At 37.8% G+C, this 23,884-nt stretch overlaps 1 protein-coding gene across 2 annotated transcripts in view; it reads right to left on the bottom strand.

Moving 5' to 3' along the window:
• Positions 1-1,315: 1,315 nt before the first annotated feature.
• The window catches only part of macrod1 (mono-ADP ribosylhydrolase 1), a 228,923-nt gene continuing 206,354 nt past the window's right edge, over positions 1,316-23,884 (bottom strand). Inside the window, exons 8-11 of one of the 2 annotated variants that reach the window (XM_038286533.1) lie at positions 22,677-22,750; positions 16,088-16,169; positions 13,366-13,394; positions 1,316-1,653 (exon numbers count right to left, since the gene is read on the bottom strand). In XM_038286533.1, the coding sequence (XP_038142461.1) occupies positions 13,390-13,394; positions 16,088-16,169; positions 22,677-22,750 (161 nt within the window). In that variant the 3' untranslated portion in view covers positions 1,316-1,653; positions 13,366-13,389. The remainder of the gene's footprint in view (positions 1,654-13,365; positions 13,395-16,087; positions 16,170-22,676; positions 22,751-23,884) is intronic. The other variant, XM_038286532.1, reaches the window with a different exon arrangement.

Here is a 23,884-nt window from a genome sequence, read left to right as displayed (position 1 = left end):
GGCCACCTGAGACTGTGTCCTGCAGCTGGCCCCACGGCCGGCCACCTGAGACTGTGTCCTGCTGCCGGTACTTCGGCCGGCCACCTGAGACTGTGTCCTGCTGCCGGCCCCACGGCAGCCCACCTGGGACTGTGTCCTGCTGCCGGTCCCTCGGCCGGCCACCTGAGACTCTGTCCCGCTGCCAGTCCCTTGGCCGGTCACCTGAGAATCTGTCCCGCTGCCGGTCCCTCGGCCGGCCACCAGAGACTTTGCCCAAGAAAGTTTTTGGGTTTTCTTTTGCTGTCATCCACCATAAGTGGATCGTTTTTTGTTCTGGACTCTGTTTTTGTTTTCTGCCCTCCTGGCCTGTTTCCCCCTTCGCCCACCCTGGGTGGGTTGTTTTTTGTTTGTTGGACCTTTTTTTCTGTTGGTTCTGGCCCTCCTCGCCCTAGTGCCCCCGCCGCCCGCCCTGGGTGGGTTGTTTTTGTTTTCTGGACTCTGTTTTTTGTTGGTTCTGGCCCTCCTCACCCTAGTGCCCCCTCCGCCCGCCCTGGGTGGGTTGTTTTTTGTTTTTTGGACTTTTTTTTTTTTCAGGCGGCGTCTGGAATCCGCCCTTGAGGGGGGGGCTCTGTTGGGATCCTCAGGCTTGCCCACCAGAGGGTGCCGAGGATCCTCTTCTGCTCTCTTTGTCTTTTCCTTAGGGCTGGAGTCATTGTCAGGTTCTGGAGATTACCCTCTGCCTCCAGCAGAGTGCGCCGTGGGTCCTCCTGAGCTGAGCCTCTCACACACCTGTGGCTGATCTACTAATCAGGAGGACCACAGTATTTAAGCTGCCTTCAGACCTGGATTCCACGCCGCAGTGTTGATCTTAGTTGGTTAGCTTCCTGAGCCTCTGTTACTGAAGAATCTTTGTTATCTCTAGTGTGAGATCAGATTCTAACTCTTCCTTGTCTCTGCCTCACAGGAATCCTGCCTCTCGTGAAAGCTCTGGATGAGCTTAACCTCCTGTCTCTTCGTGAAAGCTCTGGATGAGCTTAACCTCCTGTCTCCTCGTGAAGCTCTGCATGAGCTTCACGAACGAGACGCATACAGAATACTTACCAGGTTCAATTCATACTGCTGTAATGTGTATCAACCAATATTAAAATCTGCATTTATCCCTGTAATCTATTAAAATGTATGTTAAATTGTACCTAATAAACTGAAACTCTCACTCCGCACGTATCAATATCAGACAAAGTAGGAGCAAATATTAATGTAAAATGCATTTCCCAGTGGCTTCCTGACTCACTGGCTCATATCACATCCAAAGAAATAATAACTTCACACACACGAGGCCTTTGAGGTTTGCTTTAATAAGCTTTTGTCACATAGACACATGTTTAATTGGAATCCAAATGCAGGAGCACACGGGACACGTGATTCATGGCTGAGCAACAGATCACAGGTTTAATGCAGCTTCAGGTGGATTTTCAATAGAAACAGTTAACATCGTTTCCCACCTTAATCACAACACTTCTTTTAAGCAGACAAAAAAAAAACAACTAATCAACATGTGAGAAAAAAATAAAAACATTCTTGTTGCAGGAGAAGGTCTTGATCTTGCCGGTTTGTATCCACAGCAACAGAGTCTGAGAAATCCACCGGTTCAGAGCTTACTCCTGACAGCGGCATCTGTGGGAGTTACCAGAGAAATATTGAAAACTGTAAAGCAAGTGAAGTGGACATTTTATCCAGGTCACACAGCGGTTTATAGCGCTTTGCCATTGAGGAGCGTCTGCTTGCTTCTGTTAGCAGGATTACTCGCTCTGGGCTAAAAACATGCAAACGCACGAACATGCATATCAAAGGGACGGCCAGCGTGGGCAGCGCGCACCAGGTGTTGGAGACACATTGGGTTTATGTGTAAGGCTTAGAGGCCAGCCTGCAGCCGCTCTGTCACACAGGCAGACGGTTCCGGTCCATCCACCCGCTGAGCACCACTCAGTGCTGCTAAAAATCAGCCGTCTGACCATTAGGGTGGGAGAAAGCAACAGATCCTGCTAAATATTAAAAAATGCACACCTGCAATTTCTGCTACATAATCTCTTCAGTAAAAGGACCCAATGTCTAGATGCAAAAAGCTCTGATTTAATGCGTGGGGAGGAGAGTTGAGGTTGTGTGCAGTTTAACAATTCAGAGGTGAGATTGGAAGCTGGTCTGAACACAGAAGTCATAAAACAGACTCTGAATATAAAGAGGGCTAAAGATGGGTTCACGCATCCATCCATCCATCCATCCATCCATCCATCCATCCATCCATCCATCCATCCATCCATCCATCCATCCATCCATCCATCCATCCATCCATCCATCCATCCATCCATCCATCCATCCATCCATCCATCCATCCATCCACATCACTTTGCTAAATGTTAGATGAATCTTTCTCATTTATTTTTCTTGACTGAATATAAATAGTTTTCATCTAAATCTTGTAAATAGTTTGGGGCTAACTATGTGGGTGATTCTCCCACTATAGTCAGATTTGCTCATGGTATTTTGTGTTAGAAAACCAAATACATATTTTGATTTGTTCTACTTCATCACAATGTTTAGAAACTTAAACTGATACTGGCTTTAATGGAATTCCATAAACATTATATTATATATGGTGATGGAAATGACAATGTCTAGCATTTCTTTTAAAATCTAATGACATATTAGGATACTAATCTCTTTTTTAGAGTTGGCATAAAATATACTCAAAATACACAACATATATATATATTTTTGTGTGTGTACATTCAAAGGATATATGAGGTGTTTGGAATAGAAAAGGAAAAATCTAATTCCCCCCTTCTAACATCAGCTGATGGAACAGTCCAATTTCCCCTCCTGCATTTAGCAGATCTGAGCCCTGGCTGCCACCTTTTGTCTGGCCAAACTCCATAGGCACCATAGAAGGTCAGAAACAGATGGGTAACAAAAACAGAAAGAAATAAGAATGATTACAAAAACATACAGTGAACTCAATGTGCGTGCTTGCAAATAGAACACATGTATTTGACCTAAGAATAAAGTTTTATTGCAAACTAAAGTATGTGTATGGATTAAATAAAGGTGTGGCCATGGGTTTGACCGTCACATTTTGGCTATGAAGAAATTAATTTCAGATCTCCATATTAGCATTGTTACTGGTCATCATTTATACCATTTTGACTATGAAGAAATGCATTTTAAATATCATAAATACATACTAAGTCAAGTTGATAAATGTTAAAATGGCCACTTAAAATGTGCAACTATTTCTAGGTATTTAAAACTTGATTCTTACTAGTATGATTCAGTTGTTTTGCTTTCTGAAATTCAGTTTCTGCTGCAAAAATATAATTTAGAAAATATATTACAACAGTTAGGTCTAGGAGAGTGATTTTGATCAGGAAGAATCTTATTTTAGTGATCTACAAATCGAACCACAGAGAGGAGTGCTTTTAATAAATGTAAAAACGGCCTGCTATAGTCTACGTCATATAAACTTACACTTTAAGAGGAGCAACAATCTTCTCCTTCGTCATCTTCCTCTCCTTTGCAGCAGTGTTGTTTCTCTGTCTTTTAAAAACATTTTCAATTTTTTATTTCTTAATTAGAATCCCTAGTTCCAGTGGGGTGAGATAGCTACTTTCTTTTGCCTGTTGTTCTGGTGACTTGTCGAATGGGGGCTCCACTGATAATGGCTTTTCATACTTGTTATGCACCTGTGAAATTGAGTGGACCTACTTGGAGTTTATTGAACCAATTCCTGACTTTAGGCTAGATCAATTATAGTTGCTGATTTGAATCTGAGTTTTTTAAACCTGCTTCGTGAAACGGACCAAAGTAGTGATGCAGCATGAAAAAAAAAAACATGAATGTGTGTCTGGCACAGAAATTCTTTGATTGTTGGAGAATCACCCATATATAAGCCATGGATAATTATGGATAACAACCTCAGCTTCTTCTTTTAAAGGAAGGTTATATTGCTTAGAAAACGTTTTTTTGTTTAAGCCAGAATCAAAGATTTATTCAAATGGAATTAGTGTTGCTTCAGCACTAATGCTAAAGTCAGACTGAGCATTTTAACCCTTAGGTAGGCGTTGGAGGTGAACGACACATCTGACACATATGTCTGGGAATACGTTTCCATGTTCAGAGATGGGAAGTAACGAAGTACAAATACTTAGTTACTGTACTCAAGTAGATTTTTCTGATATTTTTACTTTACTTTACTACTTATTTTTATGGTGACTTTTTACTTCTACTCCTTACATTTTTACACAAATATCTGTACTTTCTACTCCTTACTTCTTAAAAAATTGGCTTGTTACTTTAGTTTTGAATCATTTCAATAGAGTTACCGTAATTATTTTTCACGTCATCAATACCAAATTCAGTCTAATTGGATGGGAATCTACGTTGCATTTGACGCACCACTACAAGATGAATCGACAGATTCGGCGGTATTCATTCGCAGCAAATCATTGCAGCTTGGTGGCGGTGACGTTAGGATAGTAGTATGGACGACGAGATGATTGAAAATGAACACAACGGAGATCTAGTCCTATTGGCAGACATCCATTTAAAATGTAGGCAACGGTATGAAAAAAGTGGTTTCTACTTTTACTTTTATACTTTAAGTAAATTTACAAGCCTGTACTTTGTTACTTTTACTTGAGTAAAGAAGTTTAATCAGTACTTCCACTTTTACCAGAGTATTTTTTAACACAAGTATCTGTACTTTTACTCAAGTACGGAAAATGAGTATTTTTGCCATCTCTGTCCATGTCTTACTTATTAGAACAGTTCATTTTAAAATGTTAAGCCTTAATCACAAACCAAGTTATTTTTGTTTGTCTTAAACATCCTGAGAAAAGTATTTTTTTTTTTCAGGCTTGTCTTTCCAAGGTGGACACATCTGCTGCAGTGATAAAGTGGATCCTCTGCATCCATCAACTTGTTTTTGGAAACTAATGAGCTGTGAAACTGTATCCCTATCAATCAGACGTGTTTGCTACTAATTGATCTAACTTTGTAAATGTTTAGGGGGAATAAATCTGGACTAAAAATGTTCAAATGTGCCAATACCCTGTAGTTTAAAAAGTATTGCTAGTGCAGATGTTGCATCTGGTCAATGAAACACATTTCTAATATTACCTGTGATGTCTAAAGTGCAAAAACAAGAATACTTGAATCCATATTACCTTAAAGCTACAGTGTGTAATAATTACAGGGATATAAAGTCAGAAATTTAATATATTATACATAACTATGTTATTTATCATCACCTACGAGCTCAGCCTTTTAACCATAATATTTGCGTTGCCTTAGAATTCGTTATTTATAATTACATAGGAGCGGGTCTCGCAGCCATGGGGGCAGACATATTTGCGCTACAGCAAGCGCAGAGGCAACAAACTAGCGATTGCGAGATCTCCCATTACGCTCGAAAATAACTACGGCAAGTTGAGAGAGATTAACTGAGACGGTACTGAACAGTAGATGGCAGTATTATGCCTGAGAAGCGTTTAGTCTGCCTGAAACCAAAGAAGAAGAAGAAGCAGGTATACTGCGCCTCAGTAACAAGAAAGGTGAACAAGGCGGCAGGCGTGAGTGACTTTGCAAACTGTTTGGCACTGTGTGGCCAAACATCAGACGAATGGAGGATCATGCCTACTCTGTATCACAACGAAAAGCGGCGGACACCGAACCCCCGTCATCTAAGAAGCGGAAACACGACGAGAATAAACGCAAGCGTGAGAAGAAACGGCAAAAAACACGGATCAACATTGGCACGGCATTTACACGATGGAAGTCACTGATGGAGGAAAAAGGTTTTCAAAGTGACGCTCAAGTTGCCAGTTTTCTCTTGGACAGGTAATTAATCCTATACACACAATTGTCTAATATCACTGCAGTTTTTGGAGTACAGGATGCTCAGACCTGTCTAAAACAATAACATGCTGCGTGATGATGCTGTTACTCTCCAGTATACTTATTCAGCAACGTCCCTGACGTTTCACAGGTAATGATTCAGTAATTTTCTGTAAAATAATTTTCTGGATATATACCTCGGTTACTTCTCTCCGGCTCCTTTGGAGATCTTCAAGCCTTTCCTCCTCTGCTCTAGTCACCCCGCTGGCACCCCTCTCTCGCCTGGCCCTAGCTGCACGCCCTCGCCCTCTTCCTCTCCCTCGCCTTGTAACCCCCGTGCCACAAACAAGACTTGGACTCTGTAAACGGGGAATATATATTCTTCTAGCGAACACAATCTCGCTGTTAAACTAATGACTACAATTCCTTCGTCTGTTTATATCACCATGCAAAGCAGCTCACCAAAACGTCACAACGACGTAGAAAAAATAACGGGTATATTTATTATCTAAAGTCTACATGAAATCTATACCCTACACAGACTAATGAAATACTATCTGTAAAATTATCTATGTAAACAAACCTCATCACTTGAGAAGGTAGGTGATTCCGACGTCGTGGAAGACATTTTGTCCCGTAACGCTCACCGTACTGTTGGGGGGGAGAAGCGGTGGGGGGGAGATGTTCATGTTGCTGCGGTCTGCAGTCTGGACGTTAGATGTCGCTGAAAATTACACACTGTAGCTTTAAGTATAATATTAAAAATAAGACTGAATTTAACAAATTTCCCTCTTAAAGTTGCAATTTAATGGAAAGTTGAAGCGTTTTTTTAGCCGTTAACGTTAAATATTTTCAATAAAGAAATGATAAAAATACCCCAGTAAAGTGGTTAATACTTACTCAAACTATTCTTTACATTAAGAACATTTACGTCTTTCTTGGCTGAAAATAAACAATCATCTAGTTAACTCTAATGGTTCTGTTAGAGATAAAAAGCTGCAGCCAATAATATCCTGGTGCTATGCAGCCTCACTGGTAAAAACTCTTTTACCTGTACTGTGACCTTTTTATCTGAACACATTTAATGGATGTTCTTTTTTTTTATGTTTGCCATGTTACCAAATAAAAACTTTTCAGCTTCAAAGCAGAAGCTGAAGATGGATAGAAACATCCGATTTCAGCGTAACATGGGGTTAAGGTGTGTGAAACATTGTTATTTCTAACTGATATCTGGTATTCAAAATTCTAAAAGGTTCATTATTCACCAGTAAGCCTGCAGCTCACTGGATAAATGTTGTATTTTTGCTTTTTGCCATGTATTTTCTTAAAATAAGCTCAGAAATTGGCCATAAAATCACCCAAGGGGAATAAGAGAAGAATGATTTATTTTTTTAAATAAATGAGCAACTCTGTTTTACCTCATCTTTATTAATAGTTTTCTGTACTCCTTGTGTTTCTATAACTGTAAGGAATAAAACTGCTCTTTCACTTGAATCCTTATCTTTCTTTCAATGCTTCATGACTTACTTTTCCTGATACTTCAAAGCTCATATCAAGGAAATAATGTTTTTGCCAAAGATAAAGACTTAAAAAGATTAGATACAGATTGAATAAAACATCTGCACTCTGTTGTTTACAGCTACATCAAATATTGCATTTATGAGGCTCCAGCAGATAAAAGGAACCAGCAACAAACCGTATGTGAGACTGACTGTAAATATATTTAGACCTTCAGTGTGCCCTGACCACTCACACTTAGTCACGCTACATTTTTATCTTAAGAAAAAAATAAATAAATAAGCAGGTCCAAGTGCATCACAGCCTGAGATCTCATTATTTTTAGCCACTGATCTACCCTGAAGCCAGAGAAGAAACAAAGAGAAATCCCTCCTGGTTGGATGTGTTCACTAAATAAATCTGAAAACTTGCTCAAATACAGGCGGCCTCTCTCTTCTTTAACTGTGTCTGTTAGGGGGACATCCTTCGCTCGATGCAAATCCTTATTTTCTGCTATAGCACACATGTTGCCTTGATCTGTGAGGCAGAACTCATATCAGGGTTGTACAGGGTGATGTATTCAGATGCCTGAAGCATTTGTCTGGCTTGTACTCCCACGTGGAGACACAAATCTTGTCCTTTTAATTTAAAATTTAAAAAAGCATTTGCTGCTTTGGATTAAATCCACGAGGTTTGTCTGCTCTGATTCCTATAAACTTTTGTCACTTTTCCATCTGCGTTTATAAAACAGCTCCAGACGATGAGAACTGTTTAAGCTGAGGTGCATCATGGAGCAGCTTAGATGATTATGCAATTTTCTTACTATATAGAGGTCAGAGCAGGAGATTTGCATTTCTCAGTATTGGTTTGAACAATATTACCATATTTGCTAGTATGGTGAACAACACAGCTGCCATCTCTGTAATTAGCAGTAATAGCTGTAGATAAAGATTGGTGCATGCACTGTACAGTGAGTCTATCCTCTTAGATACACGTAGGCTAGGTAAATATGTCTAAAATGAAGAAGAATGAGGATTAGTTTGAACGTGGCACAAAGAGGTCTAAATCTGACAACCTAAATGATCCATCCAGCCTTGCATCAGTGGTCCAGCCTGGATGTAGTGGTGTATAATGATGGGGGGATATTTTTCTACCCATTTTGAGCCCAAACTGATCATCATTTAAACACAGCAACCTGCCTATTGTTGCTAGAGATCAGTCCAAGCCTATGGGATATGGAGGAACAAGAAGGATGTGCTCTATGTGAATTTACACCAACTGCATGACGCTATTAAGTCAATATGGACCAAAATCACAAGGCATGTTTCTGTCGCATACTTAAATATTTAGTCTAAACCAGTACTAGCAAAGCATAGTCAATAAAGCGGATTGTGACTTAAGGTTTACATGCATGGATACAGAACATGTCAATAGTTCAACTGTAAGGCATAAATACTGAAGAAACAATCCTTCCTAAATGTATAAGCCTCATTCATTAGGTAAACCTTTTAGCTGCTTTTTCCTCCAAAAGTTGTTTCTTGCTACATCTTTATTCTACAAGAGTGTATATTTAATACAGGCCAATATAAAACCATTTAAATATGAACATGGCAGCTTTGCTATAAATCACTTAAACTCCCTAATTCTAACAGGTAAACTTATATACTCAAATTAAAGTTTACCTTCTCTAAACATATAATATTACCTTCTCTAAAACATATAATATGTTTGACTTCAAACATATTATATGGTAAAGAAGCATATAGTTATTAAGCCATGACTGCTTTCTTTGATTAAAGACGTTGAAGCAGGAAATATTAAGTATTTAAGCTGATCTTTAAAATGAGGAATTTAAAAAGTATTACCGTATTTTCCTGACCATAAGGCGCACCGTACTAAAAGGCGCAGTCTCAGTTATGTGTCCCATTTCTGTATTTAACACACACATAAGGCGCACCGGACTATAGGGCGCGTTTTTTATATACAGGTACATGTCCTCTACTACCTTTAAATAGCTCTACTGCGTATTTAAAAATACAGTGGGCCCAAAACTGAGTATGACTGTGCTTTATTCATGTATTTATTACAAAGTATTAATCAAACCTGCGAGCTGGCCATGAGACAGACACATAGCAGATAACACAGCGCTGTGGTCACTCCTAAATTAACTTAAAATCCTGAAACCTGCCGACGGAATATGTTCGCTTTTATTGCCGGTATCCTGGTGCCTGCAGTTTAAATTATTTAGATGAAAAACACCTGCCAGCCGCCGCGGTGAGGCTGCTGTTGAAGGGATTTCTACTGTCGGTGCACCGCTGGTATGTGGGGTCTGAGCGCCTCCGACAGAAATAGATAATCTGGATGAACTGACTGCAATTAAGTTTTCAGGTGGCCTTTCTCACTTAAAAACATATTAAAACTACTTTATTCCCACTGATCACAGCAAATATAGCTGCAAGATTTAGATTATTTAGATGAAAAAACACCTGCCAGCCACCGCGGTATACGCAGAGGAGACCCGGCCCAGAGGCTGCTGTTGAATTAAGTTTTCAGGTAGAAAAATAGAGCGGGAGCAAAACTGAGTATGTTTGTGCTTTATTCATGTATTTATTACAAATTATTTATCAAACCCATCAAAGTGTTTCTGAATTAAACAGCTGTGCTAAATCAGACATGCCAATTTCCCCTTCTTCGCTGTCAGAGTCACTTTCCGTGCAGCGCGGCTCCTCAGAAATAATGCCTGCTTTTGCGAAAGCTTGAACAACAGAGCCAGCAGACACGTTAGTCCAAGCATCGACAATCCTTCCGCAAACGGTGGCGTAACTTGCCCGGCGCTGCCTTCCACTTATCCTGAAACTGTGGTCTCCGTCTGTCATCCATCGCTCCCACGCCGCTCGCAGCCTTACTTTGAACAGCCGCTTCACACCGATGTCGAGCGGTTGAAGTTCCTTTGTCAGACCCCCGGGATAACGGCGAGCACAGCGTTCATTTGATTCACCTTTTTTTTTTTTCACATCGGCTGTGAGATGGGCACGCAACGATGGTGATGCGTGGAAAAAAACACCTGGTCTCCTTACATTCAGTCACTCTTTCATCATCTCCTCAATGAGGTGGTCTCAAAGGTCGCAGTTACAACACACATAAGGCGCACCGCACCAAAGGGCGCACCACACATTTTGAGGGGAAAAAAAGACGTTTAAGTGCGCCTTATAGTCGTGAAAATACGGTATTACAAAAGTCAGAGGTGTCATAAGTCGGGAAATGGAGCCCTTCATTACAACAATAATTTAGTTCAGATTTTTGTGTGAGACCTTATTAGGGCTGACAATAGTGTTTGATTTCAGCTCTATAGATAAGCACAACTGAATGGAAATGGACACACTAAAGTATGAAATGTCTTTAAACCACGAAGATAATCCAGGTTTTATAGATTTCTTGACACAAACCTATTGATGCATCCCAGCTTTAATTCTACATTTGCTCTCTTACATGCCTTTTTTACGAATGTTACAAATCTGGAATGTCTGAATAAGTTTTATAATATTCTAGAAGACTTATTGAAAATCAAAACCTCAAGCTTTTGATTCCTCAAAGATTATTTCCAGGATAGAAATGATAAAAAGTCAGAAACAAACACTCCCCCAATCATAAACAATCACTTCTTTAATATCAGGCAGGACCTTTAAATAAAATTGACTTCATTGTCCCACAGCAGCTGAAGCTTAGTTACTGGAAATAACTTTTTTATAGCTTGTATAAATAATGGACTGAAATAGTATATTAGCAGAAATGTACTCTATGCCCTGTAGTATAACTAAAGTGCAATATCTGATTATTTTTCTTAGTCATGCCTCCACTGGATATGAACATCTCACACTCCTGATAAGATGTCCTGCTTGGTGACCTGCACCAAGAAATAAGACCAAAAAAGCTTTATTGGTTGTGAAAGTCAGAGACACCCTTAAACTAAATCTTTAAGAAAGAACTTTTGTACTTTATATTTACTCGCTCTTTGTAAAACGCTCAAAATCTACGAGGACTGGATCATTCTATTATTTTAAATCAGATTTTGGTCTAAGCTCCGCTGCGCTAATCCACATAAACATATATTACTATTTTATAAATCTGAATTAGGAATGGAAATTTGGCTTTTATTTTGGAAAAGTGTCTTTTGTGTTTCATGTTTTAGCTTAAGTTGGAATATATGACTGCTTTGTATGTAATGAAATGCCTTATACTTGCCTAATTTTATCTATTTATTCAGTTACAAAAGAGAGATTCTTAGTTTTTAGAAATATTTCATCAAAACTATATTTTCATTCAACACAAAAGAAATAATCACTGCAAACAAATTCACGGATCAGAACCAGAAATAAGTAAACTCCTTTTGTCTGACCCTCCTCTTCGTTTTCACAAAATAGTCTGATCCCATATCCTCACGTTTAATTGGTCACAAAGCTGTAATGCAGTCAGTTCTACGGCGAGCCGAGCTGCTGAGTGAAGACTTAGCTTTAAAAGGAAACAGGTGGGGAGCCGGATCCTCTGATTCACTACGAAGCACCGGCTCTATGAGTATGACCAACCATTAACCTGGATGTATAGTTTGGATGATAAAGGGAGTCTTTTCATCTTTCTAGCTGAAGCCTGAAGGTTAAAATTGAATAGAATTTGCAAATGTTCAACATTTTCACCTGCTTAACAAGAGTTATTTCAGGCTAAAGAAAAAATAAGCATCAAAGCATAATGCCGCCATCACCATGCATCACTCTGTCAGGTTTTATTATTAATGTGGTGCCAAAATGTTTCTCTTTTCTTAATATTTCTGACATGCTTCGTCTACTTGGGATGTTTTCTTTGTAGAAAAAGCTATTCAGTCTTGTAATTCTACTCTTTAATCAAGGCAACTAAGAAACTAGTGTGATCATTATTAAATAGTAGACACCCAGCACAGGAAATGCTGCTGCTCATTGTGGCTATTCTCACCTGATTTCTTTTCCCTTTTTTATCCACTTCAGAGGAAGTGAGTTTTGGTAATGTCCCTGTTACATCATATTTTCTCCACTTATTGTGTTGAAATTTGTTTTGTTCTGCTGCCCTGAATGATACCTTTGGAGATTCTTTGATTAATTTGTGCAGATATTCTCAAAAGGGACTAAGAACAGATCAGGAAAAAAGAAAAAACTGAGGAAGAAATTAGTCTTATTTGAGGCTAATTAGAGGCATTTTTAATAATGAGTTTATTTTTGCATTAAAATGAAATGAACAGGTGATATTAAAGGGACAAATGTTCTATAAACATTCATCATTGTCTTATTGTTTTACTTTAAAAAGAGATTTGTCAAGACTTTTTGCATCCACTCTAAAGAAAACAGTTTTTTATAGTTTTATAGGTTAGAGTTTTATGTTAGATGTTAGATAATAGGAATTTCTCAGTCCAAGGGGAGTAATTTCAAACAATTATGCTTGTGGCAGTAATTTTTCAGGCGTCTTATGTTACATTTATATCTGTAATAATAAATTACATCAGAAGACTCGATGTTCAGGATTTGCTAACAAAATGTTATGGAAGCAGAAGTTGTAGTTTGATTTATATTGCTGGTAAAATTAAGACATGAGAGGTTAAGACTGTAGTTGTAATACTGACACTTAATTTGAATAATTGAGTGAATGAGTGATCATGCATAGCAGACGCACCGTTTAGCTGTATAACTCTATAAATCACAAATGTAATCAAAACAAATGGGAGAAGTCATCATCAGTCATAACAACCTGAGCCAACATGAAATGACTTCAAATTTACACAGTTACTAAACTTCATCTAAGCACATAAATAAATCTTTTCTTTATCTTAGACTTTACTTGAAAGGAAGATGAAGAACAGTAACCCAGACTTTACCTGTTGTTGGGAAAGCTTTTTGTTTTAAACATTTCACACACAGGCCTTCTGCCTAAGCCAACTAAAGCACTTCTACTCTAGCTGGCACACAGCATGCTTGTTACCTCAGCCTGAATCTCTGGGTCGGCTCAGGCTGCAGCCAAAGGAGTAAAAGCAAAAAAAAAACAATTAAACGGAAATAAAACACATATTATGAGAAAAAAGCACAAAACAATAAAAGGCATTTTTAACAAACTTGGCAAATTATAAAACAAATTCAAAATTTGAACATACATGTTTTCCATTCATCCTGTTTGACGAGAAATAAATGAATACTCATTAATCAAAACGTATTTAAACTTTTGCAGGCATTTCACAAATACTAAAATAAAGCTTTTACTCATAAAAATTGGTCAAACATATGAGGTTACTATTTTATTATCCCACTGCTTGTTTTATTACAGTAGTGTCCTAAGGCTGTTTGCATCATAGAGACTCTCAGTTTTTAAAGTGAGCATATATTTTAGTGTTAAACGGCTAATTCTTAAAAACATAATGTAAATAAATCACAATCAGCTTTTGTTTGGGTTGGATAGTTAAGACAGATCTGGAGGAGAGAATCCATCTTACCCACCAAAAAAAGTATATTTTTAGTAGAAAAAGTTAGGTTTAGCTTTTTGTTTCAAAATAATGAAGTTATGGAACAATTGAAATAATTAATTTCAGGTAGTAAATAACTCGAAGCTATGGGATGAGGGCCCATTGTTGGGCTGGGAATGAAAGGTCGACCAAGCAGCCACTTGTAAGCTTGGAATTCATTTGTTGACTAAATGTTTTCTTTAACCAGTACTTAAAAAAACAAACAATTGAACTAGAGATATTAGCCCCATTTACATTACCTTTTTGAAACCGTGCCGAGATCGGTCCGAGCACAGTAACCGAGATAACTGTTGAGTGTAAATGGCATGAAAAACACAACTGAACCGCGCTAAACTGGTACTAGCTCATCAGTAGGGCTTGGCGGGGTTCAGTTCAGGCTCAGTTCTCAGATAACAAAGAGACCACCACAGTCAGCCTCCGTAATCATGAAACTTCAGACATTCATAAAAATACTGGCTTCCCCACTGTGCCGCATGATTTCCCGAGGTGATTCTGCTTAGCAGTGTGATGAGCCTCAACGTCCATCATTGTTTCCTGCATCTGTAACTCCTGATTAGACTATCGTTTGTTGTATCCACTTGCCAAAAGCCGACTCTGTCAAGTAAATTTAGCAAAGGATGCCTTCTTCACCTGACTGTCCTCAAACAACGAAATATCACAATGATAACAAAACATAACTTCCTGAATGTTATGGGCGCCGCAATGTTAGTTAGCTTGTTTACCTCAAGAGAGCAGTAGTACCTTAGTTCGTCACTAGGAGACCAGGAACCGCTAGAGTGTAAATGGTCATAAGGAACTGAGCTCGGCACGGATCGGTTTTCAGAGGGTAGTGCAAATGGGGCTATTATCTGAGTATTTTAACCTACCTTCTAACAATCATTAACTGTAAAATGAAAATTTTAAACCTTTTTTTTTTACTTCATTAATTAAGTACTTTTTAAGGCAAATCAAATGTTTTGGTGAAAGTAATCTCCAGGCGAATAGAACTGGAGTGACAGACAAACGTTACTTAACAAAAATCTTTACGATAAAATCAGACAGGCTACTGGATGTGGAGTAAACTTTCAACTGGATTAATGTGATAGTATGACACTTTGTTAGCAATATATGTTAACACAGTATTCTGTGATTTATTTATTTGGAGACGTGGGACACCTATACAAATCAGAGTAACTACATATTATCAGGACTAGAGATTCAAATGAATTCTTTGGTCAATTACAGGCAGACCCTGCTCACCACAGACAGCTTTTAAATCAATGTATAGAGTGCTAGTTTATGAGGTCTCTAAAGTCTAGCTTTATTATTTCTGTCTTGAGGCACAAAGCTAAAGCAGTTGCCAAAACAATCTTCTGTATTTTGAACTAAAAACCCAAAGATGGTGACATGTTTTCCTTCAGAGCTTCTAGCAGTTAAGATCAGGATGCTGGTAATAGCAAGAGAACCAGTTTATGACTAAATCTGCTTCAGTTGAAAAATCATTTGCCAGGCTGTCAGGTAAAGGTAGTTATTGTGCACACATATGCCTGCACAAGGGACGTTCCTCTGCAAGATTATATCAGGATATCAGCAGACTAAACCAAACAAAACAACAACAACAAACAAAATGAATGGATGGATGATTTCCTGCTTGTTATTGCTGGCTATCACCTTCATACAGATCACTGCTCTCACTACAAAAACTCTGCCTGTATCCATCCAGCCTGCTGAAGCTGCATGGAGGCAAAGAACTGGTACAGCTTTCTGTTTTACAACATTTGAAACCATTTAAGTGGAAACCAGCATCAATGTTTGCATTTATCTCAAGCAACCATTATAAGTGATGATTTAAAAAAAAATAAAAGGCAATGAAAGGTTCTAGAGTCTTTTGGTCAAGACCTTTGCTGTATGCGTTTCTAATGACTGTATCACTCATCCTACTGAGCTGAAGTGTGTACACATGTGGAGTAAAGTCTATGTTTATTTACTGTAATTAAACTGATCTAAACAGGAAACATTTACTAACTCTTGTATGTTTACTGGCCTCCTGCTTGTATGAACGTGTTGAATGTGCAAACAGTGCACAGTGGATGATTAAGTGCGTCTTCTCACTACGCTGTGTGTGTGTATTAGGGTAGTTAAATTTGACTGAGCCAAGTTGTTGACGCTGTAAAAAGTGTGTTTGTGTTTTCTGGGCTGACAACTCACCAGGAGGGAAGTAGAGCGGGAGGTTCTGCAGATACAGCTCCTTATCCGTTGGCAAAAACACGCAGAAGATGACTCTGTCCAGCTGTCACACACACACACATAAAGGACGCACACTTTAGCACACATAAAATGACCTTTATAACAAGCATATGCAGTAAATGTGAGCTCATCAGTTGCAGGTGGGAACTGTATGAGTGAGAATGCAGCTAATGCATCAGTCCATTACTCCACCATTATGTCTCCATTATGAAGCAGCCACGACCAGACGTTTATTACCCTGCCTGCTGAGGTCGGAGAGCAGAGGAGGAGCATGAATGTTTGTGTGAGACGGAGACACAAAAAGTTTGGGAACATACCATCAGTTTATTCGTTGTTTTAAGGACTCTGATTTCCCTTTAATATCTGAAAATGGTTCTATCAATAGTTCGGTTTAAAAACTATTTTTAATGTTTTCTTTGAACTTTTTCACCTATTTATTATCCGTTTCTAGATTCTGACATTTTAAACAAAGCTGAAGACGTGAAAAAAAGAGACTCAGTATCCATTATTTGGTCATGAACTTAACGCTAGGTTGGCAGGTAAAGCATTTCGCATTAGATCATTATCATGTATTTGATAGATTTTTGTATATTGTTATCATGACTGTCTAAAAAAATAAATTTCCAAGCTGGTTATTTGCTCAATTTTTGTTTAATGCAAAATAAAATTCCTAATTTGTTATTACACAGCAGAACCAGCAGAAAGTGTGTCAAAAAGCAGCTACTTTGGAAATCTTGAACACCGAACAAGCTAAAATAACAGAGATGACCATGTTGCCAGAAAAATATTGAAATATGCCTAAAAAAAAAAGAAAAAAAAAAGAAAAAAAGAAAGGAAAACAAAATCCAGAGCGCATTTAATTTTTAGCCCAACACCAATAGAGGTGAATAAATGCTCACCTAGTTACAGTTGACTTTAATATTACTAATATTCAAAGTAATTTTAATAATTTGCTCACTTTGAAGTGATATGAGACTTGCACTGGTTAGTATGTTGGCACTTTAAACATTTCTTTATAGTTCATGCAACTGAATTTTTGTATCTTTGTATACACTCAGTTTTGTTTGTTTGGACTGAGAAACAGGACAGTTTAGGGTTTTCCTGACTGCAGGTCTGATGCTGTAGCTAGAGACAGACCGACACATCGACCAATGGATATTCTTGGTTGACATAATTTCTTTGTATCAGTATTGGCCAATAGATGCATGTTTGGGCTGATTCTTAAGTACATTAAGCAGTTATGCCTTTAGATCATATGGGGTGCATGTACTGGCACTCCCCTCTAGTTGCAGTCAATTGTTAATATCCAGTTTGATTTGTTAATAAAGGTTTCCTTTTTTTAAACTGAACAACAAGCAATAATCTTTTTGCCTTAAAACAGAGCGTCAGAGTCAGCAGCAGCTCTAACTCCCCATACCAACAAAACTCCTCCTCTTTGTCCCAGTTAAGGTGAGCAAAACTGATCACAATGAGAGGCCAGTTTGCATAATTTTATTGATTTTTCTGTCTATTTTGCTCTTTGTTACATTATAACAAATAAAAGAAAATGTTGATTACTAACACAAATTCAAACACACTTTTTCCATAGATAAAGATCATTATAAAATGATCAAACAAAGGAGCCTACTGTCTTGGCAGCTGGGGGAAATTAGGTAGATTGGCTCAGCCTGTATGGAAATACATGTTATATTAAAACATTATAGTTTGATGTTTTATTTTTTCTTGATTAATGAATTTATAATCAAGAAGGCTTGAGGCTGGGTTCTTGGCAAGTCATGGTTTGTAAAGACTATTTTATATTTGAGAGATTCTTTTTTCTTATTTTAGATCATTTTAAAATGTTTAAATGTATTTTAATTCAAAACTTATAAAACATTATACATATCAGTTTTATCATAGTGTGCAATTTACCTTTTTTTTTTAAACTATCATTATTACTAATGTTAAGAAAATAGTGTATTCTTAATTTTATTCAATGAAATAAATACATAAAGACTATAAAATTACTTTGGCCTTTAGCATATTTGTAATGTTTTTAATCCGGCATAAAAAAGTGATTTGCAAAGTAAAAAACAAACATACCATTACTGAAACTCCTAGCTTAGAGGATAAAAATTCTACACAGAAAGAAATTGTAAACACTTTTACAAAATATAAAACCATAAAAAAAAAAAAAAAAAAAAAAAAACCTTGATGGAAAAATCTGAAGAAAAACTGCAAAAAACAAAAACAAAACAAAAAACTATATATATGTAGTTTTTGTGTGTGCATGGAGATGTTGTGAGGGGAGCAGTTGCAGGGCTACAAATTCCATATTTTGTCATGGGGCCCAGACCTCCTAGCACTGCCCCTGTCTATATCGTTTGATAGATTCAACAGTGAAGGGAATCCCTCTAGTTTGTAACAAGGTTTGGATTTTATTTCCCCCTAATAACAAAAACCTCCATTAAAACTGCATGATTTTCTACTGTCTTTAACCAATATAAAAATTTGCACGCTATGTATATTATTTGTATTGTGATAAATTTGATAAATATGAACTCATGAAGAGGAAACCACATTTTTAAAAAACTCTGTATAGATTCAGGCCAATGATTAAAGCTACTTTAGCTCCTTTGAAAACGAGCGTCCAGTGCCTGAAGCTGTGCTCACTCTGATCACCATTATTACCATCCTAATTTCTCTACAGCAGTTATAATTTCTCGTTTCCCGATTCACATCCCAATTCATAGCAGGTCTGTTTCCATCCGTTTCCTCCTGGTGTGGGAGTTTTTAAGTCCTGCTGCTTGCAGAGTTGGATCTTCCTCAGCAGCTGGTTTGCCCGCAGCCTTTGGTTTTCAGTTCAGGCTTGCTACACAATTACCATCCCTCACCGTCATTTGCATAGAGTGTAAGGGAAGGTATGGAAATGTGTGGTAGCTACATTCCCCGCAGCTAAGGTTTGAAAATCTAACCTGCACATTAAGGTGCTTCTGTTCACAGCAGCAAACCGTAAAAAAGTGGGGGGAACTAATATTGATAATACAACAGCTGAGAGCCTGGAGATGCTCCTGCTAACAACAACATCAAGTTAATTTAATGACTCCCTCATGACTGCCCAACTTTAATGGAAACACAGCGTACAACTTGTGAATACTATCTTCTCAAACTGAAAACATCTACATTCAATTTGCATTCAGCAGATCCTTTTACCCAGAGCAGATACAAATAAGGAATGGAGAATTTAGTATTAGCGATTGTGAGAAAGTCTGCTAGAAGAGAGGAGCACTAAGACTGCATTTACACTGCTAACAAACTGCTTGGAAACAGAAAAGCATGAAACACTCTTAATTTTTTTTTCTCCTGCCACTTTTTCTTAAACTCAAATGCACTGATCTTGCATCATATCCTCTCATCCTGCAGGCAAACCACTTCACGGTCAGGATCAACCATGCCGAGACCAGCAGTGTGCATGGATCCAAATGCACGGTGTATTAGCAGAAACACATACAGCAGCAAATTAATGAATTCAGGATCAAGAACAGGATGCCATTAAAGTTTATCTACAAGTAAAAATACTTTCTGCAACATATTGTTTGTCTGATTTAAAGTACATTAAAAGTAGGTATTATAGTAGTAGGTATATTTCATTTTGTTCAGATTCCTGTTTCTCCAAATATTTTTCATTAATCTCATTTAATATTATAATGTTAAAGTTGGTTTCCATTACCTGTCATTGGAAAATGATCATCAACACAAATACAATTTTGAAAACAGTCTGTTTAAATGATTTAATCTGTTTTAGAAACAAGCTATAAATATACAAACCTTTTGATATTGTTCCAATATTCTGCATATTACTGTATATACACACTCTATGAGGTGGCAGATGAGTTTTCCTGTTTTCTAGGCAGCTCTGCTGTTAAAGGAAGACTGGTATATGATAACAACAACAAATAAAAATACTCCATTGCCATGTAGTTCTGGTTTTGAATCTCTTTTGTTTTTTTCTTTCAGTTTTTTTTTTTTTTTAGATTTGATTTCAGACCAATAATTGTCTAACATCAAATAATTTCCTTCAACTCCATAGAGACTAAATTTTTAACCAGATATAAATATAACTTGAAGATTTATTCCTTACTCATATATTTTTTTATCTTCATCATTGTTTTAAATACATTATATACGTTTTTACTGAAAAATATCTTTAAAATACCCTTTTTATTCTACCCTTTAAGACTTAAACATTGTTTGATGAACCGACTGACACCTAAGTAGTTCAGCGCCAATGCATCCATAAGCCTATAGTCTATTATCCTGCATTCACTTGGAGTCAGAAATGTCTGCACTGTTCGGCAGATGCGATATCAAGCGTTTCTATGTTAAAAAGAAATCAAAGCATAATATTAATGATATAGTGGAGGATGTCCTTTTTCAGGGTTGATCATGGTAGCAACATGCTAGGTGGGTGCCTGTTTTATGGAAGAGTGAAGCTGGTCTGAGTTGATTGATGGAATGTCATATGACTTGTTGCTATATATATATATATATATTTATCATATTCAGTGGAAAGAATTCAACTTAAAGGTATAGTGGAGGATGTTCTATTTCCGGGTAGATCATCAAAATAAGTGGTCCTCCTAATTGTCAATCATTCTGGTGATATGCTCATCCTCATTTTGACTTACAGGTGGTGAGCCTGACAGTGGAAAAATTGAAAATCTTATGTAAAGTAAGCCCGTCTGAGCGATGCAAACAGCAACTTTTAAAAAGAGCGTGCACGAGGAATAATAGGCTTGTGCACGCTAACAAACGTTTAACAACTGTTCCCTCTCGGGAGCGGGTACAGTGTTGTGCATGTATTTTAAACTTTTTTTAAAAGTAGTTTGGGGGGGAGGGGTCTTTTCAAAAATTCACATAAATTCTCCACTTTACCTTTAAAGATGGATTTTGTGGATAATAAGATGTCCACATCTGATGTGGACATCTGATGGCCATTCCAGGTAAGGTGAAAAGTACGAGCACGGGCTATGAGAAGGAGCAAAAAAAAAGGGCTGCAGTTCTGTGTTTTGGCCACAGGTGGCAGTGTCATTAGAAAACTCAGTAACGCCTGTTCAAAGCAGAATTAGCTTAAAATCCTAGCCTTTGTTTTTGATCGGGTATCGCTTTCTCAGAGTGTAAACAGAGCCTTGTGCCTGAAACTTTGAATGGTGACCTTAATCACCATGACAATGTGATTCTGATGCTTTGTTCTAAAAAGACTCATGGCTTAATGTTAAATAAAACTTTGTTAGAAAAAAAAAAATCTTCTTTAAAAGTCATCAGATATGTCTCCTAGACTTTGTTCTACAATGTTATTAGATGCTCATGCATGCATGCAGCTTTGTTTTTTTTTTTTTTCTCCAGCCAGATATGACTAACACTTGATGAACAGTCTACTTTGAAAAATTAAGTCTACATACAAACTTGGGGAATAAAGCTTGGGGAGGGAAAGGTTATTTGCCATGCAGATATAAAGCAGCAGCAAAGTGAACACTTCAGCTGAACCTTTCCAACCGTCTGAAACTAATTTGGATCATAAAATTACTACAAGAATCCTGAGTCTTACTCTCTTAAAATTATTTTTGCTGCTTCTTCGTAAACACATTTATTGCATTTGATATGGAGTGCTGGCCCATTGCCTCGTGTCTTGAGTCCATTTTGTGTCTAACTGTGTCTGTAATTTTTAAATTCATTTACCACACAGCTGTGCAAGCCAAACCAGGCACAACGTACAACATCTTAAAATATCGTTTTAGAACCACTGTTTCTCCCTTGTGTGCAGTCTAAGCTTCACATGGATGCAAATAAACTAAAATTTTTAATTATTTACAATTTGGTTTAAAAACACACAGTGGAGCAACTTGTGGGAATGTAAAGTAAATAAAAGGCTCTGTTGGGTTTCTGATTTTACATTCAAACATATAAGGCTTTTTGAGACTCTGTTGCAAGATGTACATGTTTGATTTGTTTTGCTCAGGCAAGCTGATGGCATCGGTTGTCTGGTATTGCCATAGAGCCTCTGGAGATGTGAGGGCTAATAATAACCCTTGCCACCACCCTCTGTGAGGCGGAGAGGTTTCAGACCTGAAAGGTGGAGGATATTCAGAGCATGCAAAACGACTGATTGGAAAGTTTCCGATTGTCTCCAAGCTCCAATCACACCCACACCCCTTCCCCTTTAGTCATCTATTCCATCATTCTGTCTTTTCTTCTCTTGTTCTGTCCCCAGGGGAAACATTTGTGTGCGTTTGTGTGTGTTTTTTCTGTGTAAGGCGGGTTTGGTCCCGCAAGGAGCCAATTAAAGCGCAGACTTGGCCATGAGCATGAGAGCCACAACTTAGCAGTGTGTGTGAAACTGAAAGGTTGTGTGCGTGTGTGTTTGTGTGTCGCTGTATGTTTTTCGATGTACCTTCTCGCACTTACAAGAAAACAAAAAACAACAGCTGTGAAAGAAATAATACCTGGAGGAAATGGCAGGGAAAGATTGCCAATCATATGCAGGCACAAACACACACAGGTATATACCCACCTTGTCATGATGTGCATCAAGAAACTCCCTAACGGCTGCTAGCGCCTCGTGCACTGCCTGTTCAGGTGGATACCCTGCCCAAACACACACAGTATCACAAATGTGCAAAAACAGGTGGAGAAACAGAAATGTGTCATGGCACTTGGCTGTTTTCTTTTTTGCAGACAAATAAAAAAAAAAAGTGTTTTTGCACCCCTAGCTCCTGTGTTCTGTCTCCTCTGTCTGCCCCGTCTCACCCAGGAAGAAGCAGACACAACACACTTGTTGGTTAAGAGGAGACAGACAGCAGGACTGTATTACTGCTGCCATGTATATATTCAGCAGCTGAGACCTTTCACCAGAGATAAATCTGCAAAAACTCATCTTCTGGCTAGACGAACAATTTCAATATGGCTAAAAACATTCAGTTTTACTCTGGGCCATCTGTGAGAACCAAATGAAACAAGACTTTAATATAGTGAGGTATGTTATATAGGTCGGATACAGTGCTTTGCAAAGCTATCCATACTACTTGTCCTTTCCATACAGAGCGTGTTCCAGACATTTCTGAACTATTGCCACATATTTCTATTTATTTTATGACAACGTAAAGTGATAATCCAACACAACAAGTTAAGGACTGCATAATACAGCAAAAATGCTGTTTTAAACATCTATTTTTAAAAACAAGATCTGTAGATCTGAAACAATAGCTGTAGCTAACAGCTTTACATACAGACTTCAAGGGCTGAATCTTTAAAATGTAAATAAAAACATGACTAAACTTGATAGCGCGTACAAAGCTGATCTATTAAATAAGCGGAGCAACAAGGACAACGTTTTAGTCCTTGTCTTCATATGCTAATGATATCAATGCACAAATTAAAATAGGAGATGCTAATGTCATTCTTTACCACCTGTGTAGTGATTGTCCTGCAACAGATTGCAAGCATAGATTGTATCTCTATTAGTAGCTTGTTTTAAAGTCTTGCAAAAAAACACAAACATTGAAGAAGCTGTTTCTCTTTCTGGTCTTGGAGTTTTGTTTTGTAAACATTAAAGAACAAATATCTTAAGTGCAAGTTTATTTGTAAAGGACAATTCAGTATAAAGACCATTCAAAGTCCTTTACATGAGTTAAACAATAAAAGAAAGACCAAGAGCACAACAAATAAAGCTTAGGAAAAGCAGATTTAGGTTAGAAATATATCTGAAACTGTTCAACATGT

This window comes from Cyprinodon tularosa, unplaced genomic scaffold (assembly GCF_016077235.1).
Source record: "Cyprinodon tularosa strain WSP-4 unplaced genomic scaffold, ASM1607723v1 ctg228, whole genome shotgun sequence".
Classification (NCBI taxonomy): Eukaryota; Metazoa; Chordata; class Actinopteri; order Cyprinodontiformes; family Cyprinodontidae; genus Cyprinodon; species Cyprinodon tularosa.
Note: the sequence above shows the minus strand (reverse complement) of the source record. Positions and strands in the feature narration are given on the sequence as shown.